The sequence below is a fragment of the Apostichopus japonicus genome, chromosome 14 (assembly GCF_037975245.1).
Source record: "Apostichopus japonicus isolate 1M-3 chromosome 14, ASM3797524v1, whole genome shotgun sequence".
In the NCBI taxonomy this organism is placed as follows: domain Eukaryota; kingdom Metazoa; phylum Echinodermata; class Holothuroidea; order Aspidochirotida; family Stichopodidae; genus Apostichopus; species Apostichopus japonicus.
Genome location: NC_092574.1, coordinates 13,791,876 through 13,815,921, shown reverse-complemented (window position 1 = coordinate 13,815,921; position 24,046 = coordinate 13,791,876). Strand labels below are relative to the sequence as shown.

Below are 24,046 nucleotides of genomic sequence, written 5' to 3'. Positions count from 1 at the left end.
GATAGCTGATGTTAACATAAATAGCTAAACAAAGGCATTAAAACATTATAGCTCCCACAAGTTTTAACATGTCTCTGGCAATTTTGCTTTGGATTTCTAATGCTAAATAATTTCCTGTGGATCAATATAAATTGTTATGGATGACACAAAGATTTACTTATGTAGCAGTTTGAATCTTTTGGTCACAGAACATATTCTTCTTTCAGCAAAAAAAAAAAAAAGGAGAAAAGATAAAGAAAAAGAGCAGGAACAAACAACCCCTTTCTCTCCCCAACCCCCCCCCCCCAGCAAAACAACTTAGTTTTTCTCAAAATATTTAGTTTTAATTTTTTACCATATGTAGTATTTTTGCATCAATTTGTGTAAGCAGTCTTTGTCTCCAACATTTATGTCCCCATAGACATTTCTTTGAGTCAGATGACAGCGTTGTATATCATTATTGAATATTAATGAGGTTTATGACAACTTCTCTAACTGTCAATCAATGCAGATGCTTTGGGATTGCCTATACTGTAATTATTCCACAATTTTGTTGACTCAGCATACACATGGGTCTCTAGATGCTAAACGAAAAGCAATTTGTCAGGAAGGTTTTTATGGGTATAATTTACATGTTCTTTGAAAGGTTGGCGTCATTGAAGGAAGACAGGTATTAAAATACCATGTGATGGTATTTTAAGGAACTAGTGTATGTCGATAATTATTAGCTGCAAATGTTGATTACATGAAATTAAAAACAAAAAAGTTATAACATTTCCCAGACAAATCCGGTAATCTGATTCCCACACATAATTATAATAAAGAAAAAAAGGGAAGCTTTTTGTTTGTTGATCAGGTGGATAAAAAGGAATTCAGGAAAAGTGAAGATATTTAAAGATAAAAATGTGAAAAGAGCAATGAGACCAGGCACAACTCTACATTGGAAGGGTAGGATAGAATTACATGGTAATTTGTAATGCTTTTAGCGGCAAAAAGGCACCACCTATGTGCAGACTGTTTGTGAAGATTCTCAAAAGTGGAAATATTTTTACCATCTTGTATGAAACATATTTCTCTACTCTCTCCCAAAATTTATTTCTTTAGGTGACATCATCGTTAACAGGACTCTCGATGGAAATGAGAGAAATATTTATCTACTGGAGGTATCAGCTACGGATGGTGGGGGTCGACTCTCCATCGATAACGCCGAGGTCACTGTCAGCATCATCGGTCAGGGCGATCCTCGTCCAACCTTTGTCAGCACAAGATACCTCTTCACCGTTCCTGAAAATTCCGAGCAGTCGTATTATATCGGTACTGTGGAGGCTACAAACTCTAACACCGGTAATTAAATTCTATCCCATTATTCTCATCCTTCTCTCCGGTGTACAACATTCCCTCAAGGTTGTAATATTCTGATTAATATTGTGATCGGTGAGGAAGGTTTATAGTGTTTAAAGATGGTTGCTTAAACTTGACTTCCTTTGGCATTGGTGGTGGGATTGGCATCATGTGTCTGCAGTCCTTACTGGTATGCTGTCATTTTTTAAGTTTTTTTTGTACCATTTATCCAGACAAACATTCTACTATCTCTAACAGTTCATCGAAATATGCTGAGGGTCAGTTTTTAGATGCCTGCCTACCTGGTTATACAGTTCCTCATCTTTATTATCTATCGATCATCTGCAGACTATCGATCAGCTGCAACTAACATCTGTAACTAACAACTAGCTATAGATTCTGTGATATTTAGCTATAGATTCTGTGATATTTTACTATTTAACTAACTGTGATATATAACTGTGATAACTAACTATTTAACTAACTGTGATATTTAGCTAACAACTAGCTATAAATTCTGTGATATTTAGCTATAGATTCTGTGATATATAGATCTGAGATATTTATATAGATTCTGTGATGTTTAAATATCTACTGGTCAGCATCAACAGTATCTACTAGCTATACATTCTGTGATATTTAAATATCTACTGGTCAGCATCAAAGCATCTATAGGTATAAATTCTGTGATATTTAAATATCTACTGGTCAACATCAAAATGATCTACTAGATATAAATTCTGTGATATTTAAATATCTACTGGTCAGCATCAACAGTATCTACTAGCTATACATTCTTTGGTATTTAATTATCTACTGGTCAGCATCAAAGCATCTATAGGTCTAAATTCTGTGATATTTAAATATCTACTGGTCAACATCAAAATGATCTACAAGGTATAAATTCTGTGGTATTTAAATATCTACTGGTCAGCATCAAAATGATTTACTAGGTATAAATTCTGTGATATGAAAATATCTACTGGTCAGTATAAAAAATATCTACTAGCTATACATTCTGTGGTGTTTAATTATCTACTGGTCAGCATCAAAGCATCTATAGGTCTAAATTCTGTGATATTTAAATATCTACTGGTCAACATCAAAATGATCTACAAGGTATAAATTCTGTGGTATTTAAATATCTACTGGTCAGCATCAAAATGATTTACTAGGTATAAATTCTGTGATATGAAAATATCTACTGGTCAGTATAAAAAATATCTACTAGCTATACATTCTGTGGTGTTTAATTATCTACTGGTCAGCATCAAAGCATCTATAGGTCTAAATTCTGTGATATTTAAATATCTACTGGTCAACATCAAAATGATCTACAAGGTATAAATTCTGTGGTATTTAAATATCTAGTGGTCAGCATCAAAATGATTTACTAGGTATAAATTCTGTGATATGAAAATATCTACTGGTCAGTATAAAAAATATCTACTAGCTATACATTCTGTGGTGTTTAATTATCTACTGGTCAGCATCAAAAAGTATCAGATAGGAAACATAAATTGGTGATTGACAGATTTTTCATGAAAATCTTTGTAACCGTATGAAACTGAACTAGGTATTTTGTTAGGGCCATTTTATAAATTTTTTGCTAGTTTTCAATCCTCTCTTGATTTTAACAGTAAACTTGTTTCATTTATTTGTGACATGTCACATTAAAGGTTGTGTGATAACTTCTGACAACTTTTTATGAATTGAAGCAGTTTACTTTCTTCTATGTATGTATACCAAACAACTCACTCCTGTAGTCAGCTGTCCTTTAAACTATTTCTTAACATCAGTGTAAAACACAGTCAGTTTAGAGGCATATCCAAACCACATGTATGATATCACAAACCACAGTCCTGTGGGTGAGCAAACTACATTGTCTTGGCTTCTTTTTTTTTGTCTTCATCACCCTGCTCTGGCCTTTGAAGTGTCTAATTCTTATCTGGCCAACAGATAAACAGTATATTATACATTACGGGTAAAATCTTGTAGATAAAATTTACAACTGTTTACATTGTCTGGAATGTTGTGTAACAAAACATATGCTGCATGTTGTAACACAATATTTAAGAGAATGCTCACTATTCAGGGCCAGTACTATACATTTGGAAGAGTTGTAAGGTGAGGAGTATGAGAAGGGGTTACAGGGTTGAATCATCTATTACTTTAGGATCGCGTTATATAATAATCCGGAGAGAGAGGTGGGAGGCGGGAGGCGAGAGTGGGAAGGGGCAGGACCAAGGGGGTGGGAACACACTAGAGGAGGAGATGGAGCAGGAAAGTTATAGGTCAATATTATTGGCCACAAATTAAGCATGGTAAACTTTATTCTGTTTTTAGGGTATTTGCTTGATACCATTGTCTAGGTTTTTTTCAGGAAACCAGGAAAGTACTGTTCTAACGAACAACAAACTTGTCAACGAAAATTGTCATCAGATTCTGGGATTTCGTGATTGACATAACTTTATTGATTTATAAAAATAGCAAAAAGTTATCACAAAATTTGCTTATAGTTCTCAAAACTTACTGTTTTTTGTGGGTTCTATTGTACCAGACAATGTACAGATATTAAGGAGTATTAGCTTAGACAATAAAATATATGAAGCCCACCTCCCCCCCCCAAACAATGTCCATTTAGTATGTTAGAGGTACATGTGATGGACAGCTTGCCCATCCCCTCACATAACCCCTCCCCCCCAAAAAAAATTTGATCCATGTCTACATAACAAACTGTGAGAATATGTATATGCATTGCCTCTGAACCGTGCATAAAATTGAACTCATCAAACATGCTAGCCTTCCTGCAAAGTTAGTACAAACTTTTTCGTTCACCATCCTGGTTTTCTTGTATGATCTATTTCCTATAACAGGAATTTCCATTCCATGATTGGAACAATTTTTGTAAGTTACATGTAGTTTTAGTATCATGCTAAAAATTCTCTTGTCATCGTTTCAGGAGACCCGTCGCCTGTGGAGTATAGGATTCATTCGGGAGACCCGCACGGTTACTTTGACCTGGATTCATCGACCGGGGAACTCACCGTACTTTCCCCACCCGACCGAGAGGTCCAGCCTTACGCACTGCTTAATATCCAGGCTGCTAGCGGAAACCCTCCATCTTACGCCTCTGCCCAGGTCAATGTCTCCATCGAGGACATCAACGATAACCCGCCCTCGTTTCAAGGCTTTGCCCCGTTCACCCACATCAGCGAGAACGAACCCCGTAATTCGGTGGTGTTCATTGCGAAGGCGATTGATCCAGACACGGGCGGAAACGGAGTAGTCAGGTACGAGCTGTTGGAGAATCCGGGTGAGACGTTTGCCATAACCCCGATCACCGGGAGGGTCACACTCATTCAGGAGGTCAACTACGACCAGCAGGATAAGTACACACTGGTCATCCGAGCATACGATCTGGGAACACCCCAGCTGGACAGGACGCTGACGTTCATAGTGTACGTGACCGATGTGAACAACCACGGGCCGCAGTTCGATGCGCCGTCTTATCAAGAGACCGTATCGGAATCCACCAGGATCGGACAGAACATACTGCAGGTCTCGGCCACTGACCGAGACTCTGGCAGCAACGCGGAGATCATCTTTTCCTTGTCTCCGAGTCCAGCGGCTTCAAAGTTTGGGATCCTCCCAGACACTGGCTGGATTTATCTCCACCACCGCCTGGACTATGAGCTGGAGAACGATTACATCTTCGAGGTGGTCGCCATGGATAACGGCGAGGAACCCAAGAGTACCACCGCTGCTGTCCACGTCATCGTGGCCGATGCGAACGACAACTCTCCTCACTTTGACAGGGAGATTTATACCTTTAGAGTAGATGAAAACGTTAATGTTGGAAGAAAGATTGGTGATGTGATAGCCAGCGATCGAGACAGCATGGAGAACGGTGAAGTTACCTACACCATGAACACAGATGGGCCTTTTGTTATAGGAGGAAGCACAGGTAAATGATCTATTGAGACTTAGGCAGCCCCCCTTCCCCTTCATGAGCCCAATGGCAATCTTGGGAGATTGGACAGCACATATCAAGTGCCATGAGCTGCTGGGTGTTATACATATTTTAAAAATAATTTGAAATGAGGGAAATGGAAGGAGAAAAATGAAAAGATTAAAAGGGATTATGAATGTAGAAAGAGGGTGATGGGGAAAACAGTGGTGGATGGGGGAAGGGGGAGGAGAGGAAGTGGTGTTAAGGGTCAAGTTTGTTCATATTTTGTAGTGTCCATATATTTCAGACGATTACAGATCTTATTTCATATCAGATCTGTTTCATTTACCAGTTTAAAAAACACATTTTTTTCTATCTCTGTGTTGTTAGTGTGCTGTTTACAGTGTACCGGTTCTTCATTTTCCAATGTCATATCATAATTCTGTTTGACAGGTTTCATCACAACGACCGGAACCCTAGACTATGAGGAACAAGCTACCTACACACTAGAAGTGACCGCCTCAGATAACGGAAACCGGCCCAACTCTGTCTCAGCCTCGGTCGTCGTGCACATCAACGACCTAAACGACAACGCTCCGGTGTTCTCTCATCCTTCCGTTTACAGAGGAACGGTCAAAGAAGATGAGCCCACGGATACACCCGTGCTGCTAGTGGTGGCCAGGGATGCAGACAGTGGCATGTACGGAGATGTGACCTACTCTCTCCAACCCAGTGAGTTGAAAAAAAGATTAAAAATTGTGTAATTAACATAGCAATATCATAGTCAACCATGTTGAATATTCTACTTGTCTGTATGTTAATACTTGGTTGTTTTACAAATTCCTAGCTACTTCTTTTAAGTATATCCAAACGATAGTGTTCAAAATCTTGTAAATTGCAAAGGTGAAATGTCTGTTATAAAGTCAAAAGATGATCTTTATTCTCTCAATATCATGGTAAAGGAATACAACGAGGTAGATATTATTGACTTATTAACTTTGAAATGCAAATTCGTAATGCTTGCTTACACAAAGTCACTCATTTTATAACGTCAACGACCCACACTACACGTGCAATTTTAATTTTCTCTGATTCGGCAATTCCAAATTTGAAGCAGATCTTCTCTACAGCAGGGGAGGGGGTGGGGGAAGGGGGGGGAAATTGAGTTCAATTGTAAAAGATGTACCGACCCAACATAACATTTCTCCATCATGTCATGGAATTGTCACTTGTGATATAGACGAACTTCCTCAGAGACAGTCTTCTCACTTTTCTCTTTGTTGTTTTACTTTATTTATAGACGTACCGGAATTCAAGATTGATGCCATGACCGGTAATATCACGACTGCAAGGGTCTTGGATCGGGAGACTCAAGACAGCTTCTCGCTGATAGTGATGGCATCTGATCGGGGTGACCCTCCAATGACCTCGCTAGTCCAGGCGGAGATCACAGTCCGAGACGTGAACGACAATGCACCGTCGGTCCTGAGGGGTAACTACACTTTCACCGTGAACGAGAGCGATCCGCAGGGATCCAGGATCGGCACCATCGTAGCCTTTGACGCCGACAGTAGTAACATGTTGTACTACAGTATCGTAGGTGGCAACACTTACGGCCTGTTTGCGATAAACAGAACCACTGGGGTGCTGGTGAATACCAAAGAGGTGGACTTTGAGATTGTCGCACATCACCAACTTCAAGTACTGGTCGAAGATCAGGCTTCTGTCAGACCTCAGAGCGTGACCGTCTACGTCGAGATAAACGTACTAGATGCAAATGACAATAACCCCACGTTCCAGGTGGACCCTGTTTACGTAGCTGTCGTGGAAAATTCTCCCGCGAGACATCCCATCTGGACCTTCCGAGCCACTGACGCAGATTCGGGCCTCAACGGTGACATTCGCTACAGACTGGTACCAGAACAGACTCTCCTTGCCATAGATGCGGTGACCGGTGTCCTCACCACCACTCAGACTATCGACAGGGAGACCGTGTCCGAGTTTCATTTCTCTGTCGAGGCAGAGGACCAGGCCACGGGTGCAGCAAGGAGGAAGACATCTGCCTCTGTGGTCTGCGTCGTTGCCGACGAGAACGATAACGCGCCCGTCTTTACATCCCGATCCGTCACTCACGTGATGGAGGACGAGCCGATAGCGTACCCCGTCATTCACATAACGGCCGAAGATTACGACAGCGGCATTAATGGAGACATCATCTATCAAATAGCACAGGGGAACGACGATGGAAAGTTTGCCCTGGGACCAGACACAGGTCAGTTTGATCCTGTATCAGGAAACATAGTTATTTCTAGATCAGTCTGTTGGCTCCCATTGAAACAACCAGTTGCACTTGGTGCCAATACAACTGAGTACAGAATATATAACATTCATTGCAGATGTTTATTAACCCTAACAAAGTCTTATGGGATTAAATTTGCAAAACAAACATTACCATCATGCTAAGGATGCCAAGACTTTTGCACTACTATGTTTGCATATCAGAACTGGGGGCAGAGGTTGTCATTGTAATTAACTACTGGTAAATACAAATGCCAGCATATTGCACCTTTGTGGGAAAGAAATTATATTTAGAATATTACAAGAAACATTGTAACTTGTGTGAATTGGTTGGGAAGGCAAAACTATAGTTGTGTAATATTTAATACAAAATCACCTTTATTAAAGTCCTAAGTGGCACTTATACACAGAATGTGATTAACTCCTGAGAATCAGTTACTTTAAAGTAACAATTTCGATGCTTGAATGCTTGGGAACAAGTTCATTCAAACATACATAATACGCTAACTTTGCTGTTTTAGTTGTATTCAAAACGCTGCCCCTACCCACCCCCTCACCCAGGCAGTGTTTAAAAATGACAACTGCTTTATTTCATTGGAAGTAACTGCTTGTGTAGAGTCTAAATGTGGATACTTTATCTCGTTTTGCCAGGTCTCCTCACCATAGCAAACAGCTTGGATCACGAACACAGACAGAAATACGAACTGAACATCACGGCCCACGACCAAGGAGTGGTACAGCTGGTATCTTGGCAGGAGGTGGAGATATACGTAGAGGATGTCAACGACCATCCTCCGGTCTTTCAGGAGCTTCTGTATGTCTTCAATGTGACAGAGGAACAGGATCCAGGCCTCGAGGTCGGACAAGTCGTAGCTATAGATAGAGACTCAGGTCAGAATATGTCTTTTCTTTCTCTTTTTTTTTAGTGGAGTTTATTTTGTTTTATTACTACGTTTGCGATGCTGTGACAAATTCACTCGCTACCGTTCCTAGAATTTTGAGAAATCTATAACTTCCAGCTGAGTTTGCTATGTAGTCTTGAGTGATGCTTTCAAAGGATTTAATCTAGTTTTGCCTCTCAAATGGAAGTGCAAGGGGGAAAGAAAAGAAACGTTTTACTTCTGGAACTTTGCTCCGTTTGGGTTTCGACAGGAATGGAAATTCAATCACTATAGACATCGACATATTTAATATAATTATCTCTTTTAAGTTCATGGAATTAACAAAATCAAAGATGAAATTTGAAAAGTGTGAGAAATGTCTCCTTCTAGTCCTTCTACATGACTCTATCAAGAGTGGCTCATTCAGAAAATAAATGGAGTTCTTGCTAATATCATTTCATATATATATGTATATTTTTTTATCTTCGTTTTAGGTGATAATGGAAGGTTGACCTATGAACTTCCAGAAGGAGTTGCAGAAAATCACTTTGAGATTGATTCCCAGTCAGGTGTTATAAGAACACTAGTAAAGCTGGACAGGGAAGAGCGAGATTACTACAGTTTTACAGGTGAGTCAAAGAAAATGGATATATCGGTTAGTACATATGATTCATAAGGAAACTGTTATTACTTTATATCCATCGGGAGAAGGTCTACACATTAACTGCATGCATCGTCTAATGGCAGAGAGCGGAAGGTGATGGAACAGCAGCACCAGATGATGTGGTTTAAATATCTCAGTCTTAACATCACTTTGTGGCAGTTATGTATAGAATTCTGGTAAGTAGAAAGGCTTTAATGTATAAAGTATAACAAACTAAACAAAAATTAGTCGTGTAACAAAATTTTCATCCAAAAGAGTGGGATCACTACCAACTATATGGGCTGCTCAAAATTCTTTGCTTTTTTCACTATTTGTTGATGTATATTCCCAGTCAGTTTTCCTCTATTTATTTACTCTCGTACATAAGGTGTTTTCCTTGACTGTATTTATTTGGTTCATTCTTAATTTATTTTTCAGTGTACGTCATGGATGGGGCGTTTATTTAATCATGTGCATAAAGTGTCTTCTTGGGCTGTATTTAGTAAGTTTATTCTTAATTTATTTTTCAGTGTACGTCATGGATGGGGCGTTTCCTTCCTTCTACGACGTCACCACCATCACTGTCCATGTCATGGACACTAACGACAACCCGCCGATGTTTGCCAGCGACTTGTTTTCACTTCAACTTCCAGAGGCACAGGTCACCGGCATCTTCCATGTGGTTGCTGCGTTTGATCCAGACATCCAGGGCTCGGATGTCATTCGTTACGAGATTGCTGGTATGTACTCATGTGGTTTTAAAAATTTGATTTAAGAATTTATTGCGCTAGGAAGAGGTGCAAATAATTTGTTTGTATTTGAAAAAGTATTTTTATCTCATTTTAAATGTCTACTGTGAAATTATTGTTTTATTCAAAAAAGAAAGATAAAATACCAACCTTAAAACTTAACTCCCACTAGGATTTGATCTTCGATAGGATCTTCGATCACCCTGGCACCCAGCCAGCCGCCCATAGACCAATATACATGTCTGTTTGATGCTTGATATCTTAACCTTGTTGTGTTAGCCGCTAGCCTTCATGATTTTCATTTTGCTTTCAAGATGGTAACGTCGACGACAAATTTGACCTGGATTCGCTGACCGGAGAGCTGAACACGAAAACCACACTAGATCGCGAACAGACGCCAGAGTACAACCTGACTGTGAAGGCCATTGATGTGTCCGATCCAGGATTGTGGACCACCACCGTCATTCACATCCAAGTTTTGGACATCAACGACAACGACCCCATATTCGTGGAGTCCATCTACGAGGTGACCATTTCAGAAGACATTCAGATAGGCACAAACGTGATCGCAGTTCAAGCAACGGACAGGGACATAGGACTGAACGGAGACATCTTGTATTCGCTGGACAACACCACCGGGCGACTCTTTGCCATGGATGAGCTCACGGGACAAATAGTAACTGCTGGGTAAGTCGTCAATTATCAGAAACAATCAATGACAGACCTTTGAGAGGCTATTCTGCTTTTCATAGGATAATGACTTTTTTGGTTTTAATGTATTTTATATCTGTTGTCTTGGTAGTATGGCAAATGTGTAGCAATCAGCATCTCCAGATTGACTTGTCTATTTCCTATCAAATTAATTTAATGTCACTTATTGGCTCTTGAGAGTTATTGTTTCATGCCAAGTTAAGTGGTTTTCCATTTTGATTAGCTGTCACATACCAGTTGAATCACTAAGTGTGTCATCATTCACCTAGTCCTGCACCCAGTCAGTATATGAAGATGACTTGTATGAACTGTTTCAGTTAGTGTTGAATAGGGTCTAGTGTTGAATAGAGGGTAAATATGCTGGGGAAGGAATTTTTCTTTCAAGGGTTCAAATCTCAGATTTTGCAAAATACTGCATATGTCAGATTTTTACAGTAATACGTTGGTCAGTTGCCTGTTTCAAACCTCTCAAAGTGTCACTTCCAACTGTTTTCAGAAGTTTCTTTGCGTCAATTCTGATCTTATTATATGTAGTGGTGAAACAGGTATGGTGTACAGTTAATCTCAACTCATGGTTAAAAATGGTACACAAAAAGAAGCTAAAACAACGAAAAAGAGAAAAGAAAAAAAGAAAGCAATAGCCACACCAAAAGACTGAAACTATTGCACCACCGTGAATAATCAGATAATTTTGTCTGCAGATCTTCTTTAAGATGTCCCTTTGGGTTTCACATTTCAGTCTGAATTTGATCTTGTGTTTCTTTTGAGTACCACAAATGTTTGAGAACGGTTTCTGAATTATTTCTACAGGAAATTTGACTTTGAGAAAACCGACGAACACGCCTTCCTCGTCCGAGCCTCAGACCAGGGTGCCATCGACCAGATTGGACCTCGCAGCGAACAAGTCCAAGTGAGGGTCACCTTGCTGGACGTAAACGATAATGCCCCAGTGTTTGAAGATAAACCCATCAGGTCAAACATCTCCATCGGAACAGCTGCTAACAGTATGGTTGCTACATTGAGGGCCGATGACAAGGACTCTGGGGTCAACGGAGAGGTCAAGTACAGGTAAGAAAAGCCATCCAAGTTTGGTCTTTTCATTGTTACCTGTTTCCTTGGTTTCCTTTGTTTCTGTTCTGTAGCAATATGGATAATCACAAAATACTTCAAATGTGAAAATATGAGAAGGTCTGCCTAGTGATCTCCCAGAGAAAAAAAAAAAGCACTGCTTTTGCGTAAAAGCAATGATCTTTGGGCAGAAATGCCGTAACCTGTCACCATTACTTTCTTTACTGCAGATTCATGAACCCATCCTCAGAATTTGCAATAGACGGTCACGTCGTAAAGACAAAGGTGACTTTGACCGAAGAAAATTTCTACCAATTGAAGGTTATAGCTTACGATTCTGGATCCCCGTCATTGTCCACAGAAGGTAAATTCTTTGGCACTAATTTAACTCTTGAAATCTCGACGAAAGTTTCGTTTTCCTGTTCTCGATATAAATGTAAAGTGGTGTCGAGGTGAGGGTGGAAGGATAATTGAGGTAGATTATAATGTCATTCTATCTTCCAAAGTGAAAGAATTTGTGAAGTGTTTACTATGTTACGTAGAAATAATTGTTCGTCCGTAGTTTATTATGTGGCTTGAGTTGGGACAATTACTGATAACGACTGGACCAAACCGTAATTTTGGGTGACTTGTGAAGACTCTATTAGGATGGGGGAGGGGGAGGTTGGGTAGGTTGGATGTAGAATTTAAGTTGCTAAATTGGAACTATGACCGTATCATTTAAGTTATTTTGGGTTTCATCCCACTGCATCAACATCACTGACACCTCATTCTTCTCGTTGACGTTTTCAGCATCGTTGGAAATTTGGGTAAGCAACAGCAATTCCTGGACGCTTGCATTCAGGAACTCTGATTACAGGGCAACTGTGCAGGAGGATGCTGCTGCTGACACCAATGTCCTCACTGTGGACCTGGCCAACCAACCACGTGACAGAGATATCGAATTCTGTATAGCCAGTGGCAATGAAATGGGTGCATTTAAACTGTTGACTGAGAATGGTGGTAAGTTAACAATTTCCAAGAATTAAAGGAATTAAACAGACTGTTTATATTGCGATAACTAAATATTCATGAAGTACCAAATGGCGGCTGGAAGTGACGATTCATATATTATCAGAAATATGTTGTTTGGAATGAGGGTGTTACCATTATTGCATGATACCTCAGTGCTATGACTCATGCTAGAGCAGCCTGAATCTTCATCCCCATAGATCTATGTGGTAATGATGCTCAAGGTGAAGCACCTCACCCTCCCCCCTCTCCTCCTTTTTCACTCCTTTCCTCTTTTTTCACTCCTCTCTCAAATAGCTTGTAGAGGAAGAACCACCTTAACTCATATTAACTGCTTTATTTAATCAGATATACAGAAAAACAAGGAACTCCCATCTTTTTCGTGAGAGGGTTTCCGGATTACCATTCCCCAGAAGAAAAAAAAACCCCTCCCCCTCCCACCCCCACTCAAAAAGAAAGAATTATAACATTTTCTCAGTAATTAGGATGTGTTGTTCATCACAAGCAATTATGTGATATTACATCAAACATTAATCACATGATGAATGTGTTTGATTATCCTCTATCCCAACCCAATTCTTCAAATTTATATACTCTTCTGCATATTTGTCAAAGTAACCACTAAAGTTAACTTTCAAGCGTTCATTAGGAAGTGGTTTTCTCTCTGCTATGGTTGCTACTAAGGATACTAACATTAACGTCTAGAGTCGCCTATGTAACTCAAATTCATAAGGAAAGACGTAGCACTGAACCTAATAACGTAATAGAACTTATAATCCAGTTGACCTATTTTGAGATGCCAAAAAATGGAGCTAACAGGATTTTGATTCTGATTCGTCCGCTAGGATCTACGACCATCCAGATACAGAATTCGTCCACTCTTGACTACGAAACCAACCCTGAAATTGTATTAATCTTGGAGGCGAGAGATACCGCGGAACTCAGCATCCCGCTTTACGGTTACACCAAAGTAACGGTGACCTTACAGGATGCCAATGACAACGCTCCTCAGTTTTCTCAGGATAGATATTCCAGTTCAGTGTCAGAGGGAAACGAACCAGGGACTTTCGTCACTCAGGTACGAGAGAGTATAAAAGTTAATGGAATTACTGAATTGAACCCTTTGCAGCGTTCTCTGTTAAATGATCAACTCTTTTCTAAAGCCTAAGAATTTTCTTTTTCTGGTAGTCTCATCTGTTCTGTCAATTTTATATTTACAGGCTCTCTAGTGGATAAGCAGTTTGCTAACAGTTTTATTTTATTTTAATTTTTTAATTAGTCAGCCTATGAAGAAGATCTTGCTAGGATCGAAATGCAGGCCCACTTTAACACATTCTCTTACACAGGCTCTTTAATGGATAAGCATTTTGCTAACAGAACTTTTTGTTTTATTTTGAGTTTAAAAATGACGCGAGAAATCCCTACCCCTGTCACTTCTTAACCACCATTAAAATTAGTGTGATGCTGGAATTTTAGGTGATATTGGGGGCTTCTTACCTAGTACCCTTAGGAAATAATTGATTGAGTCTGGACTTGAGCAGATCAAGACCTGGATAGCACAGATGGTGAGATGCAGAATTAGCAGAAGACATTCCACCTGTCATATGTTGTAATTTCAAGCTTAACGGTGTTTACTTGCCAGAACACAGTGTGACCTATGATGTATTCATTCAAAGAGATATATAGGTGGCAGAGTTATTATCATAAAGAAAGTTTTCTTTTGTGGGGGGGGGGGGCATTGTTAGTCTAATGTACCCTGTTTGTTTGACTAAGCACTCCTTTACTGCTGAGAGTGGATCACAGCAGGTGGGCAGTCATGTAGTCATGGCAGAGTTTTCCTTGAAAACTTTCCTTTCCTATTATAATCTTGTTGTTGCTTTATCCTTGAAATGTGATAGATTTGGAATGTTTTCTCAGCTTTTCAATGTTCTCTCTACTTACAATTTCTATGAAATGGATTATTTTGTTGTTGTAGATGTTTTATTTCCCTGTGTGATTTGATGTCGATAGTATAATAATAATAAAAATCATAAATATTTTCCGTTCACATCCGTGATGACATTATTCCCTGTGGTGCTGCCACATTCATTCACACACAATCACAAATCACAATCACCAATCCAAAGACTTCATATCTTCACCACACAAACTGCTGTGAGGACGTGGTGTCAACCTAATTGTACAGAAAATTTTTCCAACAAGTTGTTTATTAAGCAACCCACATCAACCCAGTGGTATATCATCCCTTTAAGAGAACAAATCATTCCAAAATATCATGTTCCAATTTTGACTTTTTATATATTTTTTTGGATATACAGGTGTCAGCCACTGACATTGATTACGGTTCCAACAGCGACATCAGTTATCACATCATTGGCGGCAACACCAACAACGCATTCGCCATCGACGAAGTGACAGGGATCATCACCACGAAAAATAATCTGGACAGGGAGTTGCAGGACCTCTACAGGTTGACCCTCCGGGCCAGGGATAACGGAAACCCACGCAAGGACGACACGGTCATGATAAAGGTGACCATCAACGACCGGAACGACAACAGACCCATCTTTCCAATCTACGCCCCTATTAGCATAAGCGAAGGTAAGTTTGTCTCTGAAAATGTTTCAAGTCACAGTTATAATTGTTCGAGCTCAAAATAAGATTGAAGTTGGTCCGACACCGACCATCATTCATCAGAATGTTTGGCAAATTGAGGTAACTTATCAAGTATTTAATGATTCCATTACATCATGAAGAATTAATTCTATGATTTAATTAATAAAGCCGTTTCTTGCACCCTGATCAACATTCATATTTTCATAATTGTCCGAGCAAGGGAAGATTGAATGGAAGGAAGTCATTTAGTCATGGAAGTCACAGTTATATATATTGCAAACATGTTTGCCGAATCTTAATTGGTGTTATGAAAATTGCTGGAAATTAGCAAGAAAAAGCTTCTACTAGTGTATAGATAGACCTGTGGAGAAACAGTAAAACAAGTTTTTTTTTCTGACTGTTAACTAATGCTTATGAACAAGTAACAAAGGTATAGATAGAGGTTGTACCTGGAAATACAGACACCCAATTGTGTATGGTCATTATTTATATTTTTTAAAATCCAGTTGGCTCTGTAAATCCAGCACTGGGTCATTCTTGGCCTCCTAAGGTACCATCGTTAAGCCTCGTTATGATATTTGATAATCCTATCACCTTGTGGAAATAATTTGCATTTTTTGGGTGATGTGATAATAGATACTTGAAGTACATCTTTCTTCTCATTCTTAAGGATTGGAGATTGGTTCTGTAGTCACCACGGTGACGGCCGTGGATCCAGACATCAACCCGACGATCACATATTCCTTTGCCCCCGGCGGAAACCAAGACAGGATGTTCAACATCGACGCATACAGCGGGACGATCACCTTAGCCGAACCCTTAGACAGGGAGCGGCAGCAGTCGTACAATCTTGTGGTCACCGCATCGGATTCCCAACACTCTGACCAATCCTACATCTCAGTCAACATTCAAGACGAGAATGACAATGCCCCCGTCTTCACAGAGCAGTCGTACCAGGTACGGGAATTTTATTCTCTCGCTATATACTTAAAAAAAATAGAAGAAGTTTCTTCCCATCGAATTCTGTACCATAAATATGTCTGAAATTGATAGTTCGTTGGTCGTTAAAAGTCATTGCCATAAGCCAGTCTGACATTCTACAGGTCAAGGAGGATGGAGAGTGATAGATGGAAGATGATTTGGGGATATATGCTGTATTGAATTATGAGTTAAAGTAGTGATATTTTGAAGTGTCTCGAGTATACACTAAATAAATTCTACATTTTATGAATTACTAAAAAAAACACATGTCACAAACAGAAAGAAAATAAACTTAGGAGAGCACAACAGATCGTCTATTATTGAGTAAGATAACTCTTTTTTTTGGTAAAATTGTCATAGTTAATCAAATGAAAATGGTGTATTTTAATATATAGTAGCTTTTGTGTGTAAGAACGAAAATATGAATCGCACAAAGCTAAACCTGTTCTCATGGAAGGGCCCAGGTATTGTCGTCAGCAACTTGGTGGTGTAAGGATGGTTTTGCACCTAGTTTTTTATTTAACAGATGGTGATCTGTTTCTGATCCCTTCCATTGCAATGATATATTTACTTTGTTTCATGACTGACCTGTCTCCTCACAACCGGTCCACCCTTACTTTAAGATGCCTCCAGCTATTTGATAAGGTGACCCCTTTTTGCGGTAAAAGCAATTCTCGTCGCGACAGTCCTCGACTAAATAAAGCCTTCGTAGAATCCCTTTTACTGTTCACTTGTCGTTGCCACTTCTCACAGGAAAGTCTAGGGTAAAACCATCGACAAAATTTACTAAAAAATTGATTTTTTTATTTTATTCTTCTCCCTTAGGTCACTCTACCAGAGCTCACTCCTCCTAGGCATTTGGTGATGACGGTGAATGCTACGGATGCTGACAGCGGCGAGAATGCTAGGATAAGATTCAGCATGGACGTTCCCTCCATTCAAGAGTTCTCCATTGATCCCGACACCGGAGCCATCTACACCGAACAAGAGATCAATTACAACACGGTACAACCGGTCATCCAGCTGGTGGTGACCGCCACGGACAATGGCACCCCCTCCCTCTCTCAAGTGGTGGCAGTGCGCATCAAGGTCTTGGATGTCAATAACAATGCGCCAGAGTTCTCCAAGACCATCTATCAGGGGTCAGTGAAGGAGAACGCTCTGGAGGACACTCTGGTAGTCACGGTGATCGCCAGCGACGCAGACGTACATTTTGCCAACCAGAAGATCGACTATTCCATCGTATCGGGGAACGAGGAGGATAAGTTTTTCATCTCGGCGGACTCTGGCGACATCAAGGTGTTCAATCCTCTCGACAGGGAGACCACCGACGTATATACTCTGATAGTGAGGGCGGCAGACCGGGGTAGCCCTCAGAGAAACTCCACCACCGAAGTCGTAATTGAAGTCTTGGACGTGAACGATCACGCACCGGTGTTCAGTCCCTCCGAGTATTTGGGAGAGATCGGTGAAGGAGCGGACGTCGGCGCGGAGATAATTCAGGTCCATACGTTCGACCTGGACAAAGAGGAAAACGCCAAGGTAACGTACGATATCATATCTGGCAACGACAAGGGCTACTTTGCGATCGATGATGTCACTGGCGTTATAACGGTCAGGCGGGAATTAGACCACGAAGAGATGCCGGGGGCAAGACTGGTTGTCATGGCATCTGATCGGGGTATGAACTCCTCCTCAAGCAACGTCATCGTTCACATCAACATCACAGACGAGAACGACAATCGCCCGTACTTTCCCGTCATGATGTACCTGGAGAGAGTGGCCGAGAACACGCCGCCAGGTGTGGTATTCACCGTGGCAGCACTGGATAAAGACACAGGCATCTACGGCCAACTGGAGTATTCCATCGTCAACAGCAAGGGACTGGAATTCTTCGACATCGACGCCAGGACGGGAGAAGTCAGCTCCAAGCGAGCCTTTGATTATGAGGAGGCCCACTCCTACATCCTGATAATCCGTGCCATGGACAAAGGTGGAGAGAGTCTCCAGGTGCAGGCCCAGGTCAGTATCACAGGAGAGGATGAATTCGCTCCCGAATTCAACAGAAGTTCCTACCGGTTTGAAGTCCTGAAGGACGCCAAGGTTGGGGATGAAGTGGGTCAGGTCGGTGCCACAGATAAGGACGGAGGACCCGACGGTGTGATACTGTACCGCTTCCAGAACGAACAGGAATATTTTGAAATGGACGAACTCACCGGCCGCATCACGGTCAGAAAGGATTTCAGCAGTGACAGTCAGAGGTCCAAAAGACAAGCCAACCCTGATTCGTTCCCTTTCATAGTCATTGGCAGCTCTGGTCGACAGGGTTCGTTGGAAACACCAGTCTCTGTGAGTGTCCAAGTCGCCCCCGTACCTGATCCAAGAACCATGGGGCCCTCGGGTACGTTGTACCTGATTATCATCTTGATCGGCTCCGCCATAGTTGTCCTGATACTGGTCATGTTGTTCGTCCTCGTCTGTTTCATGAAGAAGAGGAAGAAGAAGGACCGGGCGGATGCAGCAGACCTCAACCGCTCCGTGTCGCCTCGTTTCTACGATGCCAACTTTGATAGGAACGTCGAGATGGGACACGGAATCATGAACCCAAACATAACGGAGAACCACATGTTGAAAGGCCCCAATTCACCGAGGGTGATGTATGGCGTTCCCCCTACCAACAGCTCGATGGAGGTCGGTCACAAGACGGACATCTCCGACCAGTCCCACTCGGCCTCCAGCGGCCGCGGCTCCGCTACCGTGGAAGACGAAGAGATCCGGCAGATAAATGCCAGGACCGTCCCACGTCAACCGAGGGACGTGCTGGACTCCGGCATCCAGCAAGACCACGACGACGGCTCGTACAGCGCTTCCGACATGAATTCACCACGGACCAAACCGTTCAGTACCAGTGTGGAGAGCATGCATGTCTTTGGCGATGAAGGAGGGGGTGAGGCAGGGGGTCAGATAGGGCACCTAATATATGCTCAGTTAGACGAAGCCATCACAGACGAAGACATTGCCGTGGTGGACGGTGTCAACGTGTTTGGTTATAACAACGAGATACAGCCCTCCATGGGAGGCTCCCTCAGCTCCATCGTGAATAGCGAGGAAGAGTTTTCGGGGAGCTATAACTGGGATTATCTCCTTGATTGGGGGCCGCAGTTTCAACCCCTGGCACACGTATTCGCCGAAATCGCCAAGTTAAAGGACGACTCATTGGTGTCGTCGAAGACCGAAAGCAGACCATTTCAACAGAAGGCCTTCCAGCCCCTGAACAAGACCTACCCCCCGCCACTGATCACCAACGTCGTCCACGGACCCATCAAGCAGCTGCACCGTTCCGTAGAACAGAACAACTCCATGAACCACTCCTTAAACCACGGAAACTCGCCCCGTTCCCCCATCTCGTACGACCATTCATTTATACCCGCTGCCGTGACCCCCGACCTCTCGCCCTCCCTCTCGCCGCTAGCGCCAGGGTCGCCGTCCCTGTCACCCCTGGTGACATCCACGGGGGGCAGTTCGGCTCAGAGCAGTCGGCGCAACTCGGGCGGTCCCAAGACATTTGTGCCGTCCAGGTCACCCCGGGGTGGGGTAATGGTCACAATGCCACCTCACCTTACACACGATGCAGAGATCCAAATCTGATGGAGGGTAGATGAATGATGGACGAAGAGAATGACATCTCACAGAAGCCAGAGATGAGGTAGAGGAACCACCCTGTCCTTTACTTCCTCCAATATTCATGATCAAAGCAATCAACTATTTTAATATTGTAAATGTTATTCTCATCTGAATAGTATGAGATAAGAAGTGGGGATAAATGGTGGTTTTCTTGGTTCTTGTTTTCTTCTTCTTAATATTGCAATATTGTTAGATGTTGGTGTCAGCAAAACAGCAAGTTTAAGCTTCTCTGTGCATCACATACGCTCTTATCGTGCCGTGAGGATGTTCACATTTCAAACCAGTGATTTAGTTCTCGAAACCATTTGTCTTCCCATAGTTCCTTCCCGAAAGGTGATTTAAGGGCTATTGTCTTGTTTAAGTACACGACTACATCTGACGTAATTGTCTGTCACAGAAATGCTGCATTTATTTCTTTCTTAAAATAATTAGTAGCATGGTGACTTCGAAGTTCGGACACTTAAGACTTAAAACACCCCAAAACTAAATCTTCTGGTATAAATCACCAGAAAATATACTTCATATGGTGGGAGAATTGTGTTATAGTACGATACACGGCCAAACTTTCTTTCCTGCAAACTGTTTTCACGTTGTTTTCCAAGAAGATTCTTCGTGATTGTGGAACTGGTATTTCTTTGCTAGAGTATTGCGAAGTTCGGACACGCAACCCACAGTGTGGCACTGGTGATAAAATTGGTGGCGCAGTTGCTCTTTCAGTAATTATAACAGACTTCATAGATCTTCGTCATTTTATTGACAAATATGTAAGTAATTTCTTGCACAAGGGTCGTTTTGGAGAGAAAATAACTGTAGCTTCGTACTTTTTGGTGAAATTTGGCTCTTCCTGTAGGTTTTCATGGTGAAATCGTGTATTTCTTAGGGTGTCCGAACTTCGCAGTATGCCGAACTTCGCAATACTGACTATACTGCTGAAAGTGAACAGAATTCAAGGAGGGAACACAACAATGAGTTTACACCTTGATAGTCCATGTATTAGACATTACTGCTTGTGCATTGAATCCATACAGCAAATATACAGTATGAACATTCATGTTGTCATGTGTTGTTTGACTGAGATGAAAAAGCTCATATATGCTATCTATATAAGTAACTTTGAATCTGGTATTAAGACAATCTTTCAACTCTGTATTCAAGTCATTCTGACTGTCTGAATGTAGACCATCCTAATTGATGTATTCATTGGGTTTCATTTGAAACTAAATTTAATTCAGCTGTGCACGTGTATTCAAACCTTGTACTTACTCCTCGATGTGTTGAAGGATACCAAACCCATTTTAAACTTTATTACTATGTATATCATACCTCACTGATTTAATATCTATGTATATGTGTATGGATGTATGTGCGTGCATGAATATGTATGTGGTTGCGTGCATGCGTATGTATGTAGGGATGGAAATATATGTTTGCGTGCATGTGTGTGTATGCATCTATGTGTGTATGTATGTGGGTGTGCATGCATATGCATGCGTGCATATGTATGTATGTTGGTGCATACGTATGTATGTATGGATAGAAGTATGTATGTATGCATGTATGTATGAGTATATATCATAGTTGACTGTGTGTGTTTGTCTAGAGGCTGTCTGTGTGACTCGATTCCAGTGATGGTAAAATCAGTGTATACCAAATATGATTATAAAAGCTTTAAGTAGGGATGATCAATTTCCATTATGTCTTTGACTGTCGGTTACAGATTTTATTCTTGGTAATCCCTTCAAGTATTCACTGCTTTCATTCATATACTGATTGCATTCCTGTTCTCGTTGCATTCATTGCTCATATATTTTGACATTGTTTGTTGACTCTTCATAGCAGAGACTTTACAATGCACTTTGGAAAATACTTTACAGGGTCAGATGATGTTTCTTGATACTTACAAAAATATTGAACATCTAAAATAGCTGCCACGCTCACAATGTGCATTATAACAAAATAATAAGGGGGTGGATAGAGAGAGGTGGGATTGGGAGTGGGTGTGGAGGGGGTATGAGGAGGGTGCTGGAGAGGAGCAACAGGGAACCTTCTCATCAACTGATCTTTGCAATTTGCTAAATGAAAATGCCCACATTGTTTGAACTTGTACCTGAAGCACTTGACCTCATTTTTGGGACTTCATTTTTTTCGTTAATGAGGAAGTTCAAAACCCGCAGGGTTCATACTCGTTTTTACTCTCGCATTACAAGTGTGAACTTGAGTGTTTTATTGTGTGTCCAACATTAGCCTGTAATCTTGTTACATTGTTTACTACAGAATGTTGTCATCGTTTGTCATTTATCGGACAGTAAGGGTTTAGGGCTCTATCCATTGGTATCATAGAAGAACAGTTTCATCTTAACATTAATGTCGATAAAGACCAGTCTTGAGGTGTTTTCAGGTGTCATTGGCTTGCCATTAATGTCATGTTTGAGAGTAATATTTTGTGTCTTTTAAACGTAAATGTCAGATTTTTGTAACTCAGCAACTCAAGATATCAGTTTGATGTGATTTTCAACAGGGTTCCTTACCAAGTATCTCTAATTCTTCGACTGAGAAGCAAGGGGCAGGCAACCTTCAATGTTTTGACAACCTCATGTGAACTAAATGTGTCTGCTTTTCAGCCATATGATGTACATATGAAAGCCACAAGAAACAGAAGAAGATATTAATGGGATTTTATATAGTTAATTTGCTGTTCTTCCAATATATAAGAATAAATATGATATAGGGTAGGTAGTCGTTAAAGGGTAATGAGGAGGGGGTTGAGAGTGGGTGGATTCCAGGCACAGGAGTGTTTCATGCTCAAGAGGTACTGTAACAGGGTTCCAACACCTTGAGCTTTGACAAACGGCTTTCTGTATGCATTTATTTCTATATATTTTGCCTTTGATTTGTATTCTTCACCTGGAACTTTTACTTCAATAGAAACGTGTGTTTTTATTTTGTATTCATCAGCTCGAGTAACAAATGCTCTGTCACTCAATCTTTTAAGTTTCCTCTTCAAAATATGCCAGTCACAAAAGATGGAGAAACCCCAAAAAGATGTCAACTCAGACAAAGAAAATGGTTTCGATTTGGCCGAGTCATTTTGTGAAACTTTTTTAAAATCAGCCTCTTCCCTAGAAAGGACTTGATTCGTCATCGGTTCTTACCACCGTCATCTCTCTGTAATCGGCTTGAGAAGAAATGTGAAACAAGTTTGGTCATAAACTAATAATTCTATGCAAAAAATATAATAAGAATGAAGAAAGGAAAGCAAAAATAATAAACAATGTTAGTTTGTTCAAGTTGTTCTAATTTTAATGTTTGCATATTTACTGGAATTTCATTTTTTTATTGTTTCTTATTCCTTTTTGGTGTTATGAGCAATTTCTATCGTCTCCTTACTGTATTAGGGATTCTTGATTACTTGTTGTATTCATAGTTGTTTTAAAAGGTTTGGAGAGGAAAAGCTTAAAAAAAAATATATAAAAAAAGGGCTTCCAGGTGAAAATCTTGGTGAATATGAATATTTTGTGCACTTATGTATTCAAATTCACTCATTCCATTTTGAAAACGTTTTCAATTTTAGAGAATTGTTTCTTGCACTTAACTGTCTTTTTTTAAACTCGTTCTCTTTTCTTTTTTACATTTTATGTACAAATGTGAATATTTAATTTTAATTTTCATACCAAGTTTGTAAATAAAATATGAAATAAATATATCTTTGGTGGGAATTTGAATTTGTTGTTACTTTTTTTTTGGTTTGTTTTGTTTGTGGGGATGTCTTTGTCCATACTAATTTTGAAGTAGACTAATCTTTGACACGATCTCATCTCCAATAAAGCCTTATTCTCATTCTTATGTTATAAAGAGGATGGGAATGGAGAGGGGTTCCATACACTTCATTGCATACAAGTTAATTTAATCTAATGCATTTTTCCTAATTCCGTGATTTTGAGAAAACCTGTTATCAATATCCACATCCCCCCACCCCACCCCCACCCTGACATCAGCACTTGGTAAACGAAGAGGCCAGTAGAGCTGAACTGTCACTGAAGGACATCCACCAACTCTAGCTTCAATTTGATGTATTTAGGGAGACGGGTTGGGAGGCGAGAGGGATAGAGTCATGAGAGCAACTTTGTGACAG

The 24,046-nt window shown here is 40.6% G+C and overlaps 1 protein-coding gene across 1 annotated transcript in view; it reads left to right on the top strand.

The window, feature by feature from the left end:
* Positions 1-23,636, top strand: part of LOC139979487 (protocadherin-16-like) — a 61,884-nt gene extending 38,248 nt beyond the window's left edge. The window contains exons 4-18 of the mRNA XM_071990326.1: positions 1,084-1,323; positions 4,283-5,287; positions 5,726-6,004; positions 6,573-7,544; positions 8,222-8,461; positions 8,946-9,080; positions 9,625-9,834; positions 10,158-10,530; positions 11,365-11,622; positions 11,853-11,986; positions 12,415-12,624; positions 13,479-13,711; positions 14,952-15,234; positions 15,920-16,206; positions 17,056-23,636. Of these exons, the coding sequence (XP_071846427.1) occupies positions 1,084-1,323; positions 4,283-5,287; positions 5,726-6,004; positions 6,573-7,544; positions 8,222-8,461; positions 8,946-9,080; positions 9,625-9,834; positions 10,158-10,530; positions 11,365-11,622; positions 11,853-11,986; positions 12,415-12,624; positions 13,479-13,711; positions 14,952-15,234; positions 15,920-16,206; positions 17,056-19,878 (7,682 nt within the window). The 3' untranslated portion in view covers positions 19,879-23,636. The remainder of the gene's footprint in view (positions 1-1,083; positions 1,324-4,282; positions 5,288-5,725; positions 6,005-6,572; positions 7,545-8,221; positions 8,462-8,945; positions 9,081-9,624; positions 9,835-10,157; positions 10,531-11,364; positions 11,623-11,852; positions 11,987-12,414; positions 12,625-13,478; positions 13,712-14,951; positions 15,235-15,919; positions 16,207-17,055) is intronic.
* Positions 23,637-24,046: the final 410 nt, after the last annotated feature.